Source organism: Ips typographus, linkage group LG6 (assembly GCF_016097725.1).
Source record: "Ips typographus isolate SLU linkage group LG6, UJ_Ityp_2.0, whole genome shotgun sequence".
NCBI lineage: Eukaryota > Metazoa > Arthropoda > Insecta > Coleoptera > Curculionidae > Ips > Ips typographus.
The window spans coordinates 5,670,206-5,692,273 of record NC_138427.1 but is presented as its reverse complement, the minus strand read 5'-3'; the positions used below and the strand labels follow the sequence as shown (position 1 = coordinate 5,692,273).

General features: G+C 32.9%; 5 protein-coding genes and 1 non-coding gene across 6 annotated transcripts; 2 read left to right on the top strand and 4 right to left on the bottom strand.

Annotated features, from left to right (window-relative positions):
• The first annotated feature begins 1,148 nt into the window (after positions 1 to 1,148).
• Positions 1,149 to 9,243, top strand: LOC145730466 (ovochymase-2-like). Its single transcript, XM_081981683.1, has 15 exons — positions 1,149 to 1,338; positions 1,397 to 1,535; positions 1,967 to 2,105; positions 2,885 to 3,072; positions 3,128 to 3,327; positions 3,379 to 3,615; positions 3,666 to 3,828; positions 4,452 to 4,549; positions 6,826 to 7,140; positions 7,195 to 7,460; positions 8,149 to 8,184; positions 8,245 to 8,435; positions 8,493 to 8,701; positions 8,755 to 9,003; positions 9,055 to 9,243. Exons 1-15 carry the CDS (start codon positions 1,281 to 1,283, stop codon positions 9,225 to 9,227), a joined length of 2,661 nt encoding a protein of 886 aa, XP_081837809.1. The 5' UTR covers positions 1,149 to 1,280; the 3' UTR covers positions 9,228 to 9,243.
• On the bottom strand, positions 4,937 to 5,432 carry LOC145731310 (CLIP domain-containing serine protease B9-like). Its single transcript, XM_081983032.1, has 2 exons — positions 5,272 to 5,432; positions 4,937 to 5,219 (listed from the first exon to the last, which is right to left on the bottom strand). Exons 1-2 carry the CDS (start codon positions 5,345 to 5,347, stop codon positions 4,984 to 4,986), a joined length of 312 nt encoding a protein of 103 aa, XP_081839158.1. The 5' UTR covers positions 5,348 to 5,432; the 3' UTR covers positions 4,937 to 4,983.
• A 345-nt stretch (positions 9,244 to 9,588) lies between the features above and the next one.
• LOC145730465 (phenoloxidase-activating enzyme-like) lies at positions 9,589 to 13,747 on the bottom strand. Its single transcript, XM_081981682.1, has 10 exons — positions 13,650 to 13,747; positions 13,126 to 13,593; positions 12,822 to 13,067; positions 12,518 to 12,763; positions 12,211 to 12,459; positions 11,946 to 12,152; positions 11,647 to 11,821; positions 11,404 to 11,591; positions 11,145 to 11,348; positions 9,589 to 9,764 (listed from the first exon to the last, which is right to left on the bottom strand). Exons 1-10 carry the CDS (start codon positions 13,696 to 13,698, stop codon positions 9,589 to 9,591), a joined length of 2,208 nt encoding a protein of 735 aa, XP_081837808.1. The 5' UTR covers positions 13,699 to 13,747.
• An 896-nt stretch (positions 13,748 to 14,643) lies between these two features.
• TRNAY-GUA (transfer RNA tyrosine (anticodon GUA)) lies at positions 14,644 to 14,734 on the bottom strand. Its single transcript is given in 2 exon segments — positions 14,644 to 14,679; positions 14,698 to 14,734. It is a non-coding gene; the product is annotated as a tRNA-Tyr (tRNA).
• A 989-nt stretch (positions 14,735 to 15,723) lies between these two features.
• On the top strand, positions 15,724 to 17,916 carry LOC145730579 (tubulin polyglutamylase TTLL6-like). The gene has a single exon (XM_081981850.1). The coding sequence runs from the start codon at positions 15,808 to 15,810 to the stop codon at positions 17,845 to 17,847; it is 2,040 nt and encodes a 679-aa protein (XP_081837976.1). The 5' UTR covers positions 15,724 to 15,807; the 3' UTR covers positions 17,848 to 17,916.
• A 2,198-nt stretch (positions 17,917 to 20,114) lies between these two features.
• LOC145730670 (uncharacterized) lies at positions 20,115 to 20,632 on the bottom strand. Its single transcript, XM_081982001.1, has 2 exons — positions 20,473 to 20,632; positions 20,115 to 20,410 (listed from the first exon to the last, which is right to left on the bottom strand). Exons 1-2 carry the CDS (start codon positions 20,546 to 20,548, stop codon positions 20,190 to 20,192), a joined length of 297 nt encoding a protein of 98 aa, XP_081838127.1. The 5' UTR covers positions 20,549 to 20,632; the 3' UTR covers positions 20,115 to 20,189.
• Positions 20,633 to 22,068: the final 1,436 nt, after the last annotated feature.

Here is a 22,068-nt window from a genome sequence, read left to right as displayed (position 1 = left end):
TAAAAACAGCACTCCAAAACCATTTTTCGCAGAGTATTAACGATTGTAGTTTTTTATTGGATTTACTGAATAATTATGAATAAACTGCAGACCAGACCGACTCATTAAAGTCTTCGAAGTAAGTATTTTACGGTAACAACAGTCCAACAGTTTATTTTACAATTTTTTATTTGATAAGGATCAATAAAGGGCTTCCGGCAATTTTAGACCAACGATAGTAATAAATTAAAATCAATATAAATATATTACTTATTAAAATATAAACTAACTTCTAGTGTAAGCTGGTTTCCGGAATAAATTTGTTTCTAATTTGCTAATATCTATTTAAAATGGTACTTAGCCAAAGAAGGTAATTTCAGATATTTGTTGATAATAATCTAATTATGCTGGTGGTCTGAATGATTCTCAACTCAGTTGTTACTAGTGTAAAATTCCAATTTTTTGCTAAGGAGAACAATCAAAATGAGTAACTCGTCCTAACTAATTTTTACAGCTAAAACTAATCCTATCAAGCTCAGAATAGACCTGAAACCTTTTGATAAAGAAAACTGCAAGGAAAGATTTAACTCATACTTAGGACTAGATATCCATGAGTCCCAAATATGCGCAGGAGGGGAAAAACTTAAAGATAGCTGCAATGGAGATTCTAAAAGTCCTTTGATGAGCGAGCACCAAGGGTTTGCTGAAAATTACAACTTTCATTAATTTTTTTTGTGAAAATCTATTTTTTTTTAAATACTCATTATGCTGCTGGACTTGTGAGTTATGGTGTTGAATCTGAATTGGATTAAACTGCAAATTTTAGACATCACCACTAAATCACATAAAATTAGGAAAAATAAAAAGAAAAAAAAGTTGTTGATATAAAATAATTTACTAGTGTATTTTACCAATAGGTTTAATAAATACTTTTAATAAAAATGTATCATCGCAGTTAAAATTTTTTACACTACAAAAATACTAACGTAACGTAAGAAATAAAAATTGGAGCAAATCGAAAAACGTTATAGTTTAAAAATAAATTGCAGAACAAAAGATTCAGACATTAAACAACACTTATCAAACAACCTTCGAACTTTCAAAGGTTCTTTCGACGAAATGGATTACCCGAAGGCTGATGTGTATATAAATTATCTATATTTAAAGCTCTAAGGAAGTAGTGAAAATGAAGGAAATACCGGTTTATCACACAGAAAGAACACTTGATTGTAACGAAGTGGCTGCATTCTGGCTCACTACAGTAGCAGAATTCGAGGAGGTCAGTAGGGGTATCAAAGGAAATGATTTCGGTTTACGTGTTTTGTTTATGTGGATTGTTTTTGTCAGTGGTCCATTCCCGTACGTATATCTCTATTTGATTATTACAGCTTTTTAATATTATGGTATTTGGCAATAGAAAACTTAGGAGGATTTTGTAGAACTCCTTCAGGAGAGTCTGCAAAATGCATTAGTGTCTACCAGTGTGATTCGCTAATAGCTTTACTTCGATTCTCTAGTAGGACTCAAGAACAAACTAATTTTTTAATATCTTCCAAGTAAGTATTCTTTGTATTTTTATTCAAGGTGATTCAGAATTTTTTCTAATATTAGAAGCTTGAAATTAAAATAGAATTTTGTTTATACAAACATGCAAATGCAAATAATTGTAATATATTAGGCAACCACTTACACACAAACTAACGTTTTTACACATCTGGAAAGTCTTTTTGGGTTACGACATTGGCAAGATTAAAATCAAAAATGTATTTAAAATTTTGTTACAAAAAGTTTTTTCTCTTTTATTGTGTTTGCAACCGGTTCTAAAAATATCAATAAATGTCATTCAGTTTTTTAGTTTGAATGTTGAATACTGTATAATGCATGGTAACAATAGATTTACGCATATTCATAGGACCTTATTTTGATATCAGGAATTGATTCATTTTATCATATGGTGTTTCAAATATAAACGTAAATTATATTTTAGATGTGGTTTTTCCTCTACCGGGATACCTTTGGTTTGCTGTGGATCGGGTTTTAACCAAGTAACCGCAAGTGTTGATGTAACTGATGAAAATTACAGGCCCAATCCATCTCTACCAAGTAAAAATGAATGTGGATGGCAGGTAATTTATTTAAAAGTTGCCACAATGCAAGCTAGACCAACTAGAAAACGAACCAACGAATTGAGCCATGAGAATCATTTTAAATAATCATAGTGTTTTGAATATGCTGTCAATTAGGCAGAGATTTAGAAAAAAATAGTTCAGTTTTGTGACATTGAAGGCCACACTTACATTGTCAGGACAATATTGAACCTAAATATCTTAAAAACTGCAAACATTTGGCATTGCAATGTTTAGACCACTATACAGATTTTGGCCAGCAGAATCTGTCTAAGCTGATCTATTTTGACAGCTTTTTCAAGACACTTTTCATGTCAGTACAAAAAAGCAAAAATTTCAAGGGCTGAAAAAAAACTTTCTTTGTTCTTGTTCATCAAAGTTATATTTGTAACGCTTTTCTGAATCTTCCTGTATACTATATAATATAATAATAGGGCATATTGAATCCAGATCCGTTTATTTCTTGCATAATGACACGGTTTTAAAAATTAACTAAAAAAGCTGACTTACTTACTTTTTTATTTTTTTTTTAAATAATTTTTTCGACGTTATGCTAAAATGTCTTGAAACATCCTGGATATCTTCGATATTTTCAAACAACAACTTTTAATAAAATGGCGGGTATTTAAATTTTTTAAAAAGAAGCCTTTACAGCGTGATTAAAACCGTTGTTTATTATAAACCCCGCTTGTTATTTACCCTTTATCGGCCTCGTATCGTTCGTTAATAACTATAAACTTTTAGAATTTATTTAAGTTACTCTTAGAGCTTATTTTTAGTCTACTGATCGAATTTTCAATGGCGAAAACACTGCATTCGATGAGTTTCCTTGGATGGCCGTTATACAATACTTAAAACCAAACGGTGAACGCCGCATAGCTTGCGCAGGTTCCCTCATAAATAGCCGCTACATACTCACAGCTGCGCATTGTCTAACTGGACCAATTTTAAAAAAAATTGGACAACCGTACCCACACTGAAACTCTAGGTAAATTCCTCAGTCTAAAATCTCATAATTGTAGTATAAACATTCGATTTGGCGAGTATAACATCACCAGTCCAAGACAAGACTGCTTTTATCAGAGTGGGCAGAGCTTTTGTAATCGGCCTGAAGTTAACGTAGGTATTGAGGAGTTGATTCCACATCCAAGCTATACAGGAGACAATAATAATTTACATGATATAGCATTGGTTCGATTGGAAAGAAAAGTACAATATACAGGTATAAACAATTGAAAAATTAAAACTGTAAAGTGATTTTGACTGTTTTCAGACTTTGTTCAACCAATCTGCTTGCCTGAACCTAGCTATGAGGCAGCCACAGGTGAACAATTAATTGTTGCTGGATGGGGTAAAACTGAAAAAGGTAGAAACAGCGAGGTAAAGCTGAAGCTATCAGTGTCTAAAACTGATTTTGAACAATGCGCTAAAACCTTTAGCACAAAGGGTGTCACACTGACAAAGAATCAGTTATGTGCTGGTGGTGAACATGGAAAAGACTCCTGCACAGGTATACTATAAAAATTTAAATTTACCATACTAAAATGATGACAAAAACAGGTGATAGTGGCGGTCCATTGATGAGAAATTTGCCCACTGACAGAACCAGATTCATGCTTGAGGGAGTGGTGTCATTTGGACATACGCAATGTGGAACTGCAGGATATCCTGGTGTTTATACTAAAGTTGCTAAATATGTTCCTTGGATTCATAATACAGTCAGGCCCTGAGTTGAAAACTATTTTGTAATTTTTTACTTATTCGAAACTAATAAATTAAATATATTACTTTTAAATGTTTGACTTTTTATCTGTTACACAAATATTAATATTCAATCAAAGTTTTCTTAAATTTTTCTCATAATTGCTTCAAGCCCCATACTAATAATAATAATAATCTCTGGAACCGGTGATTTTAGAGATACTAGCTAGATATACCTTTTTTGGATACAAGATATTGGGAATCAAATATTCGGGTTCCATGCAGTTGTCACTTGGCCGAAGCAAATTATTTGCTGCAGTTGGCGATCTCTACGCCCTACGGCTTAAAACTGAGTTGAAAATCAAACTTTTTATCCTCAAAAACCCCCGAATATCTAATTTTACGAAAAAAATCCTGCATATGCTCCTGCGCATTGTATACGGAATTTGAGAACAATGGAACTGTACACAAAATCAAGCAAACTGATTGTTTATAGTTGATATTGTGCAATTTTAGTGCCAATATTCGATTGGGCAAATATAACGACCAGCCTGGGTCAAGACTGCATTTACCAAAATGGTAAAACGTTCTGCAATAAACCGGACATATAAATATTGCTAGAACATGTTTGTTTAATGTTTTCAGACTACGTGCAACCAATCTGCCTAACGAAGCTGGAATGACTGGAAATGTTGTTGCAAGGGGTCTTAATGAAAAAGATACCAGTAACGACGTGAAAATCCGTATGCAATTATTCGAGAATAACATTAAAAAATATGCTAATTTCCATGTTTTTACATTGACGGATAATTAGTTATGTTAGGTTAGGTTAGGTTAGGTTAGGAAGAAGGAGAGAAGAATGAAGGCGGAGGAAAAATTCGTGCCAAGATATTTGACAAGAATTTACGACCTTTAAGTGAGAATTCAAGATAATTAACCAGGTGATTGTGGTGGACCGTTGATGAGTACTGTTCCCACTGCTAACTCAAGAATAATGCCTAGAGAAGTGGTATCGTTTGAACATAGTAGATGTGGAACTATAGGATATCCTGGTTTTCGTACTACAGTTGCAAAATATGTTCAGTGGATTCATAACCCAGTCAGTTACAAGTGCACAATAAATCAAATACTACATTCTCACTTTTTATTAGTTTCTATGTTACATTAAATCTTTAGTTTAACTTTTCACTTTTGCTTTATTCATCTGCGTATAATTGGTCAACGTACCACAGCAAACAAAAGGACTTTCCCCAGCTTTGCGTCGTTTACATTCGGATGCTCGAATAAACTGCCTTTGTTGCATACTAATCTTGGTTCGATCAGTCAGCAATTTAAGAAATGGTTCACATTCAAAGATATTAAGACAATCTCCTTTTTCTCCATTAGGTGTTCTGCATACTAAAGGTTTTTCGGCTAAAAAAGAACCTAATTGAGCCTACTTAATGCTAAAAGGTCGTAACATTACCTAAACTTTCGTCATTTTTACTTAAAACTGGATGTCCCAGAAAAAGGACAATAAAAAGCAGCACTATAAAAGACATTGTCGATGGTACAGTATAGTTTGAAGGTTTAAAATTGCATTACATGAACTTTCCAAGATGTTATACGCTTGGTAAATGGCGATGTTGCCGTGGTTTTTTGTGTCTACTTTTCTACTTTAATAGTTTCTCAGAAAACTCTTAGAAACATAACCGTCTTTGAAGAAAACTTTGAACTTAAAAGAAAGCAATTTAATAAATCGGGACATTTACTTCATAAGAAAAGTTTAATTTTATTAATAATTTTTGTCAAAATTAAATTTTGCAATTATTAACTGTAACTAAATAATTAACAGTTTGAGTATCATTTTTTTTTTCAGTACATTTGTTTGTGAGATTGTCAATTATTTAGTAAATGTACGATTAATAATTACATAATTACATACATAGTGAATTTTTTTAAAGCACCCATTTTTCCAGTGGCGTAGAAGATAGGACCCATAAAAAAAAACAAAAAATATTATTATTTTCTCAACTGACATTCTGTATCTCGATGAAGGGGTATTTATTAAGAAAAAGCATGTTTAAGATAGGAAGTTTTTTTTTCATATTTTTGGACAGACTAGCTGGCTTTCTTAATCTTGACAGTCTGTGACAATATAGGTACGTTAAGCAGATTCTTAGTAACAAACTTGCTAATCTTTATACGTGGCAACAATGTTCAGCTTTCAAGATGATTTTCAGACTGGTCGAGCAAGTTTGCCATTTCTCGGTATTTATTAACACTTCTTTTATAAAAAAATAATTTCCTACATAAACTTGATATGGGGGTTTTCCAGTTAATAAGCATAATATGCAATTAGTATTAATATTACTGAAAAGTTTGGTTATTTTTTTAAAATAAAAGAATGAAATATGTGCCTGTGACAAAAATTTTTTAATTAAATATTCGTTTCAGCATGTTGTTTTTGTACCCACACCATAACCAATATCTGAAAGGATGGTTGGGTGTTTATCAGCAGAACCTTGGAAAGACCAGGCTGTTTATATCTTTTTCAACGAGGTTATACTTTTAGATTAATAAACTATTTAAAATTGTAGGTATTAAATTTGACCAGATTGTTCTCCAGTTAAGGAATTTTGTGTTACAGTAGAGTACTGATTCCTAATAGCTTTTCTAACAATGAACTAAGGCTTAATTGAATTTTAATTAACAAGTCTTCACTTCAGATCTCTATGAACTGGCGAACAGTTCTGTATCAAAAATATTACTGAATTAGCCTTAAGATTCTCGTTAATTATAATGGTTTTAAGGCTGGACTGTAATTATTACTACTTCACTGCATTTCTATAAGATGTAGGAGTGGTTCAGTGCGATTCTGTAATGTGGTTTACTGTGCTTGTGTTATTCATTTGTGTCCTACGTTTAAATGTGTATAGTTGCCCTTGTAAGTGATTAGTTATTTGTTATACAAACTTTATATAAAACAAAATGGATCTAAAAAGCTTGCTCTAATACTAAAACTTTTTAATTATTGTAGCTCCAATAAATCCATGCCAAACTCCAAATGGAACAGAAGGACATTGCACCCAGCTAAAGCATTGTCCACCTTTAAATCGTATAGCAAACCACAGTGACATATATAAACAAACATTTGTAACCAGATCCATATGCGGTTATGACGTAGATAAAAGCAAATTATATTGTTGTGACGTCAGCGAGTTGGATGTCAAACCAACCACAACACCTTGTCCTTCACCAAGTGGGGAACTACCTTCTTCTACAGTTGGCAGTCTATTGAACCTACCTTCGGATAATAAAGTTGTGAATACATTTGGAAGTGTAATTAATGAAGGTAACACGTTACTAAATAATAAAATAATTTCTAAAAACGGTTTTGATTGAACAGGACTGAATTCCTCTAGTTGCCAAACTCCAAACGGTGACCTAGCACAATGCATTTCAATATTCAATTGTCCCAGACTTTTGAACGCGGCTATGAATTTAAGCGACAAGAATTCAAGAAGGTTTTTGAGAGAATCGAATTGCGGATACGAGGACGGGACGGTATTTGTCTGCTGTGGCAGTGCAGTCAATTTCAAAAATACCGACGAAGCTCGAAGTGCGATTTTTCAAGCCAATCCTTTAGTACCCACTGAGCAATGCGGCATAAAGGTAAAAAATTTGCTTATTTTATTTAAAATTTAATAAAAAAAGTCTAAAGTAAAAAATGTGTACAAGGTTAGTTTTTTAATATGAGCAGCTTAAATATGAAAAAGTAGGGTCGACCTATACCAGTTATGGCCACACGTTTGGAAATTTTTAGCTTTGCTCACTTGCATTCATTTAGATATTTAAAAAATTATGTATTTTTGTTTGTACACAAATATAAAATAGGAAGTGAAATCGGTTTTGAAAGAGATATTGACCAAACTTTTTCTTGACATCAACAGTCTTACCAGTTTTGGCCACATCCTTACTTAAATGTCCAATTATGGTGACTTGTTTGTCTTTATGATTAACGGTAGATATAAATAGCAGAAAAAAATTATATTTTTTAATAGTAATTTAACCTTTATTTTAATCAAAATTACAAATACGATTTAGCTTATACCAACTAGTAACTACAAATACGACAGCCATCAATGACACCAAAAAAGATTGCTTTTTAATACCTGCCAGTATATCTACTTTGGGTAACTTTCACAAACGATTTTACCGATTTCACATTACTGTTAGGTAACAAATGACAAATAACAGTCTTACATTTACCAACTACTCTACTCTAAAGTCTTGAAACCCAAATTATAAATTATTAGCACAAAAATTGAAATAAAGAGACTCATTTTATTTATATCCACAGGTCTCACCAACAAACGACAAACAGGAGCGCAACCTAGTTAGTTCCCCTCATACTGTAATTATAAAGTTAATAACTAAAAACCTTCAAATTTTGTAGAATATTTCCATAACAAACAGAATTTTCGGTGGTATTAACTCTGAAATAAATGAGTTCTCATGGGTTGTTCTACTTCAGTACAAAGACGTTGCTACAAATAGTCGATTCTTTCTCTGCGGAGGTTCTTTGATATCTTCTAGATACGTTTTGACAGCGGCTCATTGTGTTACCCCAAATCCTGATAATAAACTGTAAGTTAATAGTGCAACAGTCACAATCACCAGCTAAAAAGTAATTTAAATTTGAAGTGTTGCGGTTCGACTTGGTGCTTGGAACAAGACAAGTTTAGAAAAAAGTTGTGTGGAACAGGGAAATGGGAGAACTTGCGTTAATGCCGCTATTGATGTTGGTGTTGAGAAAACTATACCCCATCCTGCCTACAATCCAAGAACTAGAGACAGGTATAATGATATTGCCTTGATCAGATTGAGTCGTGATGTGAAGTTTGAGGGAAATAGTAAGTATAAATTTAGTTGCATGCTACTTTTTTAAAGAAAATCTGATCATCAGGTCACATTTACCCCATTTGTTTGCCAAACATCAACCACCACCCAGAATCAGGCGCAAGATTGACCATTTCCGGTTGGGGTTTGAAAAACTACAACGAGGAAAGTGAAATTAAACAAAAGGTGGAAGTTCCAGTAATTCCAATGTCACAGTGTTCCAGGATGTTTTTAAATAACTTTATAACAAGTCATCACTTTTTAAACCAAGGGCAGTTTTGTGCTGGAGGTGAAACTGGCAAAGACGCTTGTGTGGGTAAGTTTTCAATATTTTCCAGAAACATCAATTCAATCAAACCAAACTTAGGCGACAGTGGCGCACCAGCAATGATCCAACTAAATTCGACGCAAACAGGTCCACGATGGTACTTAACTGGAATTGTATCTTTTGGAGTTGGGTGTGGATTTACGGATCGATACGGAGTATACACCAAAGTGTCGGAGTATGTCAACTGGATTCATCAAAATATTGTTGCCTAATAAATGCATAGTTTAATTTGTCTTTTCATGTACTGGATTTAAATGAAAATAATCCTGTTATTGTCGTTAAGGCTCAAAATCCGGTGCAACTTGCAGGGGCTCGAATCCTGCGTATGTTCCCCTTCCGCAACACTGTCCTCGCCCCTTTTTGCATCCCCAAATTCAAGTTCAAGGTCAGTCAGTTTATTGATTTGTAGGAGGGTTTACGTTTTGATGAGGGGCGTATTATTTTATACAGTGTGTATAGAATGTTACTGAATTCGTTTTTATTATTCAAGCAAAGTTTCGTACATATAATTGATTTCTAATCACTTTATTTAGATTTAGTGTCTATTAAGAACTTAAAGTAGATGCCTTTGAGCTAGTTTTCGTCAAGCTTTGCCTTGATCCAGTCTAGGTAGAAGGGAACGGAAGTGGCAACACTTGGAGCATGTTTTAAACACGTCTCATTAATACTGTGAGACAATATTCCTATCACATATGTAGCAGTGTTTCCAGCAATAGTTGTAGTTTTTGTTATAAGCTTTCCCAAATAACCTGAAATAAACAAAAATAATTAAAAATTAAATGTCATGAAACACATGTTAAAGGTACATTCATTAATGTGGTTGAACATTGCCACAGATGATGCCACAGAGATTGTGAGGGTTAATAATGATCCCAAATGCTAAACTGTTGATTGTTGATAAAAATGATTAACAACAACAGTAACTTACAATTCATCTTGGACAATCTGACACAAAGATGTGTGCTTTACTATCGTACAAAGTAGTAGTAGTGGTTTCTCATATACGTGAATTTTAGGGCTGTAATTCGATCTTACCCCAACCTACCCTGCTTTTTATACGTAGAATTCTACGTTCAAAATCATGTCTTCAAATCTGCGACATGAAAATCTGGTAGTAAAAGGATAACCCCAACTTTTGAATAACTCTCTGTAATCAAGACTTCACGGCAAGAAAAATGTTGAATAGAAGGTTCTTTTGATTTTTGTTTAAGCTACTAGCGAAAATGTTATTACATTAAATAAGGAATTTGATTTATAAAGTTTTTTTTCTTACTCTTACATTAACCCAAATTAAACTATTTCATATTATTCTAACCTCGCCTTTCTTGGTTAATTGCTTAATTTATTTTTAAGATTCTAAGTAGGTAGCTTTTCTAAGTAGTAAAATTAAAAATTAAATTAAATCACTTTTACCGGAATTAACAATTTCAAGGGTTGAACTATTATTCTCAGCTATAGTCCGTTTCACTGTTTTTGCAGTACCAAACTCTGTTAATTGTGGTTAAGTTGCGTTAAAGTAATTTAAACTAATTTTTGGAACAAATCAACACAAATTAAAAATCCTTAAACAAAAGTAAATAAACACTGACTGAGTTGACAAATTTGACGTAACTTATCGTTACGGTATCTATTAGTTAGGGAATGAATTTCTGACAGATAACGCAAAAAAAAGGAAAGTGCAGTGTAAAGAACTCTCTAATATCAGACAAAAATAGATAAATCCATTTGTTAGTAAATTTTCTTGAATATTAATATTTGTTTATTATTTTAAGATAGATCTATCAATAATGTTCATTTTGAGCTAAATCCAAGTCATGAAAAAGCGAAAGTGGATAAAACCAAAATAAAAAATGAAAAACTTGCAAAGAACAACAACTCAGACACTTGTTTTGTGAACAAGAAGAACTGTTAACTTTTTAGACCTGAATTTAACCACGTCTTCTCCGTTCAGAATCTATCCTAAAAGGTGCTTGTTTTAAAAAATATGAGTATTTCAAAAACTTTTTTTTGTCATTATTACTTGTTCATTATTCATAAACATCTAATAGATGTTGAGTATAATAAGAGTCGTTTTTATTGAACTTTTAAAGGTCTACCATAACATGAAATAATAGTGTATTATTCCTTACCGGAACAATCAATTCCTTGTTCTGCATTTACCAAACAAATCTGTCCCATGATTGGTTGAGTGCAATTTTCCCTCTTAATAAGTCTCAATGTGCTCTTTGGCATAAGACTTTCCAATTCTGTTTGTCCTCTTCCCGTAATAAAATACACATCATTTTTTACAAAGCGGAAAGTCTTATCAGGTAAACAAATAGGTTGAATCAAGTCTAGAAGTTTGGTAGCTTAGTAATTAATTCCACCAATTTTGTAGGTAACATTTACCACTGAACAAAATATCTCGATCAACCTTGACTAGTCCAATATCATTAATGCTACCATCAAATCTCTCATGCGTAATAATTTTTTCTATCCCAAAACTGTCAGCAGGATCAACACAAATTCTGCCAAAGTTGGTGAAAGAGCAATCGGTTTGTTTCAGTGTATCGTACTCCTCCAAAATAACTTTCTCACTGAAATAAGTACAGGAACATAAAACGTTTCTAAATAAAAAGCAAATTTACATACACTTGTGATAAGTTCATTTGTCGGAGAAAGTTTGTACTAAGACAATAGGCTGCAGTCAAAATAAATCTTTTGCTAATGATAGCACCACCACAAGCATATGCTCTACCTTTTTCTGTATTATATGCTAGCGAGACAGCCCAAGAACCACCACCATCTTGACGACCACACTGCCTTTCTGTATTTAAAAAAAGTGTAATTTTTTCGACCACTAGGATGGTAAATGAAATCAAACCATGCGTAGAACTTGGTATGTACCCACTGAATTGTTTCAGTAGGTTCAATCAAAAATAAATGTATACCTTCTGGTTGTCTCGTGGTTAATTCAGCTATTAGATTATCCTGTTTTGGGAAAATAATGTTTGACTGGAGACAACACACTTCATCATAGGGTTGGTCGGAACATCGTAATTTCGTCAAATAGTTCTTTGCTTCCGTAGAATTTATTGATTCAATTTGTGTTACTGCTTTTAAGATGGTGGGACAAAAATAAATGGATGTACACACTCCTAAAAATAAAGAAATGTTAGAATAACAGCTCAGTATAAAAATGTAAATCTGCAAAACCTTCCAGGTTGTCTGGAGTGATACAATTATTATCATTTACACTAGGACGCTTTAGATCAGTTTCTACACTTTCGACTTTCTTTTCTGTTGGTATAACAATGTTCGACTGGAGACAACACACTTCTTCATAGGGTTGGTCGGAACATCGTAATTTCGTCAAGTAGTTCCTTGCTTCCGCAGAATTTATTGATTCAATTTGTGTTACTGCTTCTAAGATGGTGGGACAAAAATAAATGGATGTACACACTCCTAAAAATAAAGAAATGTTAGAATAACAGCTCAGTATAAAAATGTAAATCTGCAAAACCTTTCAGGTTGTCCGGAGTGATACAATTATTATCATTTACACTAGGATGCTTTAGATGAGTATCTGCACTTTCGACTTTCTTTTCTGTTGGTATATCAATTTTCGTTTGAACACAGCACACTCCATATGATTCGTTGTTGCTTGAACACTCAAACTTCTTCAAATAGTTCTTTGCTTTGGGAGAATATGATGATTGTCTTACTGCTTCTATCATCGTGGGACAAGAATAAAGGGATGTACACACTCCTAAAAATAAAGAAATGTTAGAATAACAGCTCAGTATAAAAATGTAAATCTGCAAAACCTTTCAGGTTGTCCGGAGTGATACAATTATTATCATTTACACTAGGATGCTTTAGATGAGTTTCTGCATTTTCGACTTTCTTTTCTGTTGGTATAACAATTTTCGTTTGAACACAGCACACTCCATATGATTCGTTGTTGCTTGAACACTCAAACTTTTTCAAATAGTTCTTTGCTCTGGGAGAATATGATGATTGTCTTACTGCTTCTATCATGGTGGGACAAGAATAAAGGGATGTACACACTCCTGAAAATAAAAGTGTTAGAAAAATATCTGAGTACAACAGCACTTGAATTTTTAATACCTTTAACATTATCTGGTGTCATACATGTATTTATTTCACTAAATCGTCCTTTTGGATATTCAGGTTTATATCTGAATTTAGAAATGTTATGATGGTGAAAACGATGGGTATGCGGATGATTATTCGACTGTTCTCTTTTCGGTCTTAAAACACTGCTCAGCTTCGATGAAGCCCAAAAGCAACAGTTCAATGAATCAGATTTTCCAGGATAGTGGCATGGAAAAATATTCGTAACTTGTTCTTTCCTATTCTGATTGATTTTGTTACATTCAATGGCAGGCGTACAAATACTATTTCGATCATCCGGTGATGAGCAAATGCTCCAAACTTTTACGTTACCATTTTCATCATGACCGCATTGTGCAGACACCAGAAATTCCATAGTTAACATACGACTTTGCCACCACAGATCGTAAGAAATTTTTAGTGGTACACATTGTAATTCTAGAGAAACGACGCTGGACGTCCCTGCATGCAAAGAAAATTATATATAAAAGCCACTAAAACTTACCTAATTACCTTACATAAAATAATGAAAACACTAACGCAAAAGCATAACTGTATGATATACATTTTGTTTACTGACTGGGGCAAGAAAACTAAATATTGAGCTTTTATGAAGTTCGAAACCGGTGGCCGTTGCCGTAACCGGTTGCCATAGCATTGATAAGAGACATTTTATGACTTCATTGAGAAAATTCCTACTAATTACCATATTTCCAAACTTGAGTGATAAAAGCTTTATAATCCAATCTGACTATTACTTAAAACAGTAATACGTTAAGTTTGTGGGTTTTATTAAAAACGAGACTATCACACTGGAAATACTCAATTTGGTTAGGATTTTTATTCGCATTTCCCGTGATTAATTGAGCACAATCATGTTGCAGATTTGATAAGTGAACATTTTTATTGGTTTTCGAAATTTGGTAAATTAAATCATAGAAAAATAACGTAAGTTATATAAATAAAACCATGGTTTGTGACAAGATATTACTTTATTTTTTTCTGCAAAATTTGGATATTGCAAGAGTCAAATTTGCCTTAAAAGGATTTAGGAAGAAATTTTTGTTTAATTTATTTTTGTGGGTGTGACAGAACATACCAATGACATTTTATTCCTTTTTAGCACCTTCTAGTAGGAAATTTTTAAGTGATTTAGTAAATGACAAGGGTGAATTCAACCTCTTAGCATTAAAAAGAATAATTAATGTTAAACAATTAAAAAACCGAATTTTTAAAATGTAACTTGAACACCCTGTAAAATCGTTATTACAGAACTACCTCGTTAAGTGCCGTCTGCGAGGCCGTCTGCACACTTTAAGTATTAAAATAGTTTGATCAACAAATAAAAAAAAACATACTTAATTTTTTTTTCTACATTAAGATTTATCAGATAATTATTTTAAAATAACGTTTATAGACAACTAATTAGCCAATCCCGTTAACAAACCACACGTAACATAAGCTTAATATTAAAAAAAATTACTCGATCATTAAAAAAATAATAAAAAAGTTTCCTTCGAGCCGGATTTGAACCAGCGACCTATGGATGTCCGTTATTTTGTTCCTCTACAGTCCACCGCTCTACCAACTGAGCTATCGAAGGTTGAAAGAAAAAGCCGATAAATGCTTAAATAAGCTGATAATCAGGAGCGTACCACCTATTTCTGTAAAAAATTTGTAATTAGGTAAAAAAATATCTTATTTATTAGAAAGTGTGCTTTTTAGTTACCAAACCTTTAAGGTTACGTTAAAATACTTTTAACCATCTTGAAACATTTAAAAAACACAAATTTTAAATTGTTATATGGTAAACTACAATTATTATTACTTGATGAAGAATACGTTGTTAAAAGTAAATTCTTCCAATTTGGGACACTTACAAGGATATAGAAAAAATAAGTATAAAAAGTAAACTAAAAAACGTATTATAGTTAAAACACCATAGCATAGATAATGAACCCTAATTACGTTATTAAACGTAAACGTAACGTAAAGTTAATTTTTACACTTAAAAAAACATTTTTATTAAACAATAAGCAAGCACTTTCGACATTGAGATTTTTTGTAATATTTGTCAACACTGTCAGAGCTAGGATCCGAATAAGAATTTGCTTAACACAATTTATATTATATATACGACCACGACCTTTTTATATTATATTGTGGGATAAGCCAAACCAGCTGAAGATGATGAGAACTTCATCCTTTTTCTATTCACCACTCAATTCTTAAATTAGAAAATTTCCTTTAAAAAGCAAGAAATGAGCAGCAAAGGCTATCAAGATGATATAATCAGAAACTTAAAAAAAAAGAAGAAACTTCTAAAATGCTTTTCTATCATAGAAAAATCATAAAAATCTTAGGCATTATCTGAATAACTTAAACACATCATCACACACATCACCATTTGATAACGTCTTTTAAACACTTTTACAAATTAGAAAACTGACATCTTAAAGTAATTTTTTTCAGTTTCAGAACACAGATATTTATTCTGGTTTATCATTGCAATTTGGCTTCAAATCCATTCAGCAACCCACCTGAACTGCACCATAAATTAACCTTTCAACATCCTTGTATAATTAAATAAACCATTTCTGACGTGTTGTCACTTGACACTTGTCAGGAAAAATTATAAAATGTATGAAATTTACTGATTAATAAACCATCAAACATATGGCTTGCGATTCTAACACTAGCATAGCGATCAACGAGCCCACCGACAGTTCCACCTGGACCTCGGATACTGAAAATCACCAAAACAGTCTCAAGCCAAAAACTATCATCAGCAAACTACCAACTGCGGAAGAGAAAAAACCTGTCGTAGACCAGAAAGCTGGAAGAAAGAAGACGAAAGTTATTACCGCATGTCTCACGCATTGCAGGTATGATGTTATCAGAAAAATCGCTCAGAAGTTTGGATATAAGGAAGTGCTAGATGGTGAAAGTTGGAATTTATACTGGACGGATTTGTCAATCACCGTAGAACGATGCAAGGAAATGAAAAGGTTTCAGAAAATCAACCATTTTCCAGGTATGTTGGAGATATGCAGAAAGGATTTGTTGGCTAGGAATCTTATAAGGATGCAACGAATGTTTCCTAGAGATTACAACTTTTTTCCCAAGACTTGGTGCTTTCCTGCTGACTTGGGAGATGCTATTACTTATGCAAAGTTACGCAGAAACAAAACTTTTATACTAAAACCAGAGGCGGGTAGTCAAGGTAGAGGCATAATCATCACAAAGTCTCTTAAAGACATTCGACCATGTGACAGAGGAATTTGCCAGGTGTATATTTCTAGACCTTTACTTATTGATGGATACAAGTTTGACTTGAGAGTTTACACTCTTATAACCAGCTGTGAACCTCTGAGAATATACATTTACAATGAAGGTTTAGTACGATTTGCTACTAGTCAATATAAAGAACCTAATGGAGTAAACATCACCAATGTATTCATGCACCTTACCAATTATGCTGTAAATAAGCATAGCAGAACCTACAATCAAGATATAGATGGAAACGGTAGCAAAAGAAAACTAACCTGGTTTAACAACTACATGAAATCTATGAAGTATGACGTCAATGCCATCTGGAACAAAATTGATGATGTAATAATCAAGACCATTGTTAGTGCTTATCCAGTGCTGAAACACAGTTATGCTGCTTGTTTTCCTAATCATGACGTAATACCAGCTTGTTGTGAGTTACTGGGAATCGATATAATACTCGACAAAAAGATGAATCCTTTAGTCCTTGAGGTAAACCACTCACCAAGTTTTCATACTGACACTCCTTTAGATGCTGAAGTCAAAGAAGCTCTGCTTTCTGACATGTTTGCCATGATGAATCTCGAAAAATGTGATAAAAGAAAAGTGATGCGAGAAGATAGAAAGCGCATTCGTGAACGACTCCTTCACGGCACTAAAGACAAAGATTATCAGTCTGTAGATGTCAGAACTTTTTCAGATTACTTCAAAAGCGAATTTGCCAATCGTGGAGGGTTTAGACTGGTTTATCCTGCCTCCAACTCAGCACATACTTACGGCAAGTTCTTTGACCAAGGCCAAAACACTCTATATTGTGACACTGTATCCAGCAGAGCTAGAGAAGCTGCGCAGAATGCACTTAGAGGAGAAATGGTTTTACGACAGAAACTGGAAGCTTCTAAACGTATTTCTCAAATAATAAAAAGCGAAGCTCCAGCTCCTGCAAGCAAACCTTCATCAAGACAGAAAAAACCTGTAACACCAACAACACCTTCATTCCACTTAAACCTATCAAATTCTAAAAAATCGTTCATGCCACAACAGATAATCGAATCGGAGGAAAAAGAGAGACTTAAACGTCTAGCCCAACGAGATTACTTGCTAAGAAGTCATGGAATCTTAGAACACGTTTACTTCTCCCTGAAGAAAAACAAAGTCCTTCGACCGCAGGATGACAGAAAGTACGCAATATTAGAAAAAATGAGAACCGCAGCTCAAGTGATCAACTACCCACCCTCAACTGGACCAGTAATTTCGAATTTACTGGAAAACATACAGGGTAATATGCCACACAATGGAGGAGGTGAAGTGATTGACATCAAAAAAGATTTGGTAAAAGAGTGGTCAGTTTTGAGCAAGCCTACACCGTTAGACACCCTGTATACGGAAATGGACCAATCAGGAAATATGAAATATTCAAGATACCATCATTCCATGAAATTATAATAAGATGTATTGTTTTGTTGTTTACTCTTTAGTGATTTTGCAAATAAAGTAAATCTGTTTGTCTCTTAACATTTTTAGTTCTAAATTTGCTAACGATTTTGTCAGAAATGTAAAAAAAATCTAATTTTGTGTATTTTGTAGTTGTAGAGGCCATTTTTAGATTTCTTTGCAGGTTATAAATTTAGAAAGATGTAGTATTTTCCTTCAACTATCTATCATTATTTGTGATGAGTTGGGTAATGTATTGCCCCAATGATCTTCTTTTTCCATGTTTATGTTATTACATGTTATGACATTTTTCGCCTTTCGTAAATTGAGTTTGTGTAGTGTTTGAGTTGTAACAATGCTATCGAGAAAATAATAGTAACATGAGTGATATTTGGGGATCTTGACTTAAGTGAATATGTCAATCTATTGTTTATTGACTTAAATATACATATAATTAACGCAAAAAAAATATTAAAAGGCAAGAAAAATTGGGAAAAATATAATAACAAAAATAATGCCAATAAAAAAAATGTTAAAACGAAACCTAACACCAATTTATTAGTTAATTACTAAAGTTTTGCATTATAAGATATCTTCAAGGTAAAAAAGAACAGGACTGACAAAGTTTTCCCTAACTCAGAAAACTACTTAAAAAAAACAGAATAGAACCTATCCACAAAAGTCTTCCAAAACATGTAAAAGAAGATCTACTGGGTTTTTCTCAAAAAATGCAATTTTTTGTAAATTAAAATTAACTAGTTCATTTTTGATCTAAAACTCCACTTAAATATTCCTAAAACTGTCTGCAAAGTTAGAGAGAATGGCTGCTTTTTATGTCATATCAGTTGAATATAAAGCACAAGGTTAAAGGACATCAAGATAATGGTTTCTATGGCGAAAGTCGCCGCGGTCAGGTCCAGTTTCATTCAGACCACCCTTTTTCAAGGACCCTAAAAGTTATTAAACATTCCAAATTACGACTACTTTCAAGCCTTGATTAATTTGAGCCCCTACCTTTGATCGTTTATCGCACACGTTGATTAGCGGCCCCGTAAAGAAGTCATTGATGTTTGTCCTTACGGTGTGTGCGAACCAACGGACAAAGGCCTTTAAAACATGTAGGCTGTTATGTGAAAAATATATGCGGCCGAAAACCAGTAAAATGAAACTAGACTTCAAAAGGACCGAAAAGTCTAAAAGATGAGAACCCGGAAAGATATATTGCGTGATAAACAGATCTTTTGAGGGAACAGACGCCTGAATAAGGAAAACCCCACTTTTCATGCCTTTTATGGACTTTGAACTAGTGGTTTGAGGCATTTCTTCGAGTGTTTCGCTAGATCTGTGTTAGCAAATTGCACTCTTGCTTTGTTATTGGAAACTTTGATCATACAAGCTTGTGTTCACCCTTAGTCAATGTGACATAAAGGAGCTGTTATGGAAACTAGAATTTAGTCTCAGGGGAAAAAGGAGTAGAAAAACCACTTTCAGATATTCATATGTGTTGTTACTTAAACGTAAGTGATCAGAACCTCCAACTTCTTCAACAATCAATGTTATAGTTATAGAATATGGAGAACACGAACAAAAGAAAACTGCCGACTAATGCAAAAAATTGCTTTTGACAACTAAACGATCAACACTTTTGAGCATTTTAATAATGTAAAAATGCGAGGCAAACGAGAACCATTAATCCCCTACTGACCGATATAACGGGGCTTTTAAAATATTTTTGTTTGCTGAATCGTAAATCCTTCAACAATCCCCATGTTATATGCTTATTAAAACGTATGATTTTCTTTCCCCAAATCATAGGCGGAGATTTTCACCATCAATTTCGAAAACATTAAATATGGTATTACAATATATGCCAACATTATGAAATACGAATATGTAACCTAGTTTACTTTCAGTAAGGGTCGATGGTCCAGGATGCGTAAAGGTTCACATAAGATTTACTCTGGATGTACGCCAATGGAAAGTAAATTACAAAAAAGCATTAGCCGAAAAACAAAAGCGATATTTATGATTTCCCACCCTTCTTTTATATTTTTAAAAGCTTATAAATCAAAATACTGTGGACGATGGCTAGGATTAACTCCCTATTATTCAAAGTGGCATGACGTTACGCTGTGCCCTGTTGGTTTACTAAAGCTTTTGCAATATTAAATATAGAGGACCAAAAAGAGTGTCACTGCATCATGATAAATGATATTGACGACAGCAGATTTACAGTTTTTGGGGCTTAATTTGGCGTCAAATAATAACATTCAGCTTAATATGTTTCCGATCGATTTAATCGGTTTAGTAATAATTTACAAAACATACGCTAGCTTTAATAATCAACTCTAATTCTAAAACAAATGATTGCTTTCAGTTTCAGTGGCTCGCAGTTCCTCTAGACTACAGCAAACGGTCAGAATTCCATCTTTGTAGCTGCACATTGAATTGATCAAGAAGTGCATTCGTTCCAAAGTCATAGGCGATTCAAAGTCGTTGGAATTTTTGTTGATAGAGTGACAGTCTTCTAGTAACACACAAGATCCTGACTGTTTATCAGGAGTAAGGCATGATTCTGTTGAACGTAAAACAAATTGCAATGCAGATCAAGTAAACAACAATAATTATTTGACTTACGTGGTAAAGCTTTGCAAATACTCACACCAACACTAACCAATACTAAAATCCACCAAATCTTTGACGATGTGTTCATTGTAGATGGACGTACTGGAAAAACGTCGTATGTTCAAGACTATCTTGTTGCCACTGACCTTACTGTTCATCCTTTCGCATAAACATAAACATGTACGAGTATCTTGTCTTCCGTAAAAGCCGGTTTACATGGTTTGTGGGTCAACCGCTTAAATAACATACTTACGGTAATGGCAATTATTAACTGGGTATTAATTGATTCAACTTGAAGTTTATTATTTCATGTTGATTAAATGTTAACTGCAAACTGTTAGGAGGGAATTCAGAGGGGAATTAAGATTCTTAAGTCTATCTTACTTTCAGTATTCATTAATTAGTTTCAATGAGAGCCTAGTATGAGTGTGAATGAATATCAAAAACTATAAAACTATCTCAATTGACTGTTGAGGAGAAAATCATTATTAAAGAAGTGAGTAAAAAATTACAGCTAAATGAATCTGATTTAATTAATATATATTATTTTTTTTGGCACAGTTAATTACTTCCTTATAAAAACTTTATTTGAAATAATTCAATTCGAGGAAGTTGAAGAATTTCAACATTGAGAATTTTTTTAAATACTAATTAAACTTTTTTATAATGCTTTTGTTGTCTATTTTGAATCAGAAAACCATTGCTAACTTTATTTTTCAAAATTACGTTTTTGCCACTAAAAAAGGTACGCAACTTTGTCTCTTCTATAATTTATGTTTTAAATCTCACTTGTATTGTATCTAATTAATATCAATCTAATTATTATAAATTTAATTTCATCATACTCTAAGGCACTAAAAATTAACAGATTAAATGACAACTGGCAACATTATCACAGTGACATTGTTTAATGATTTGAAACGATAGATAAAACCTAATTTTAAACAAATTGAAATTGCAATTTTACTAAAAATTAACAAAAGAGGCATTTATAAAAGTTGCTGAAACTAGACTTTCTAGAAACTTTAAACGATAATGACAACAAGTATGACAAAAGTGGTAAAATTAGTAGTATTTTATAGGTTAGAATTGTGATTTTTATTTAAAACTGTCATATCTTGAATCAGATTAGGCTTTCTTAAAGTTAGATGAGTATGAGATAAGTGATAACAAGCATTTAGGAATATTTCTGAATTCCTTAATCACTTAAATCTGACGCTGACTGTAGTTCAAATAGTAGTAACCAGAGTTATAAATTTTAATGTAACTGAACGAACCATAAAATTATCAATTCTGTAAATTCGCCACCAACAATGTTAAAAAAGAATGCACTTTTTATACTATTAGGACATATGCTTTCCGCATCTTAAAATTATTAATTATTTATGTATTCTGGTTGGTCTGTATTTTATTACATAATATGAACAGACAAAACATCTGTACAGTCTCTGGTATTTATTCAAAACAAAATTACAATACGCTAGTACAATAACTTCTCTCAACTGACATCCAAAAGTTTCCAGACATTCCACTCGTATTTATAGATTCTTATCAAATATCTGTATATCAATACGGAAACCGCAGAACAACTCACTTGTATCTTTATAT

Coding starts and splice junctions, on each gene's coding strand:
- LOC145730466 (XM_081981683.1), top strand. CDS start 1,281: ATGATTTCGGTTTACGTGTTTTGTTTATGTGGATTGTTTTTGTCAGTG. Junction 3,829..4,451: donor TGGATTCATAATACAGTCAG/GCCCTGAGTTGA, acceptor TAATGTTTTCAG/ACTACGTGCAACCAATCTGC. Junction 7,461..8,148: donor CTGAGCAATGCGGCATAAAG/GTAAAAAATTTG, acceptor TTATATCCACAG/GTCTCACCAACAAACGACAA.
- LOC145730465 (XM_081981682.1), bottom strand. CDS start 13,698: ATGTATATCATACAGTTATGCTTTTGCGTTAGTGTTTTCATTATTTTA. Junction 12,764..12,821: donor CACTCCGGACAACCTGAAAG/GTTTTGCAGATT, acceptor CTTTATTTTTAG/GAGTGTGTACATCCCTTTAT. Junction 11,349..11,403: donor TCGAGATATTTTGTTCAGTG/GTAAATGTTACC, acceptor CCAAACTTCTAG/ACTTGATTCAACCTATTTGT.
- LOC145730670 (XM_081982001.1), bottom strand. CDS start 20,548: ATGAACACATCGTCAAAGATTTGGTGGATTTTAGTATTGGTTAGTGTT. Junction 20,411..20,472: donor TATTTGCAAAGCTTTACCAC/GTAAGTCAAATA, acceptor TACGTTCAACAG/AATCATGCCTTACTCCTGAT.
- LOC145730579 (XM_081981850.1), top strand. CDS start 15,808: ATGGCTTGCGATTCTAACACTAGCATAGCGATCAACGAGCCCACCGAC.
- LOC145731310 (XM_081983032.1), bottom strand. CDS start 5,347: ATGTCTTTTATAGTGCTGCTTTTTATTGTCCTTTTTCTGGGACATCCA. Junction 5,220..5,271: donor TAAAAATGACGAAAGTTTAG/GTAATGTTACGA, acceptor GTTCTTTTTTAG/CCGAAAAACCTTTAGTATGC.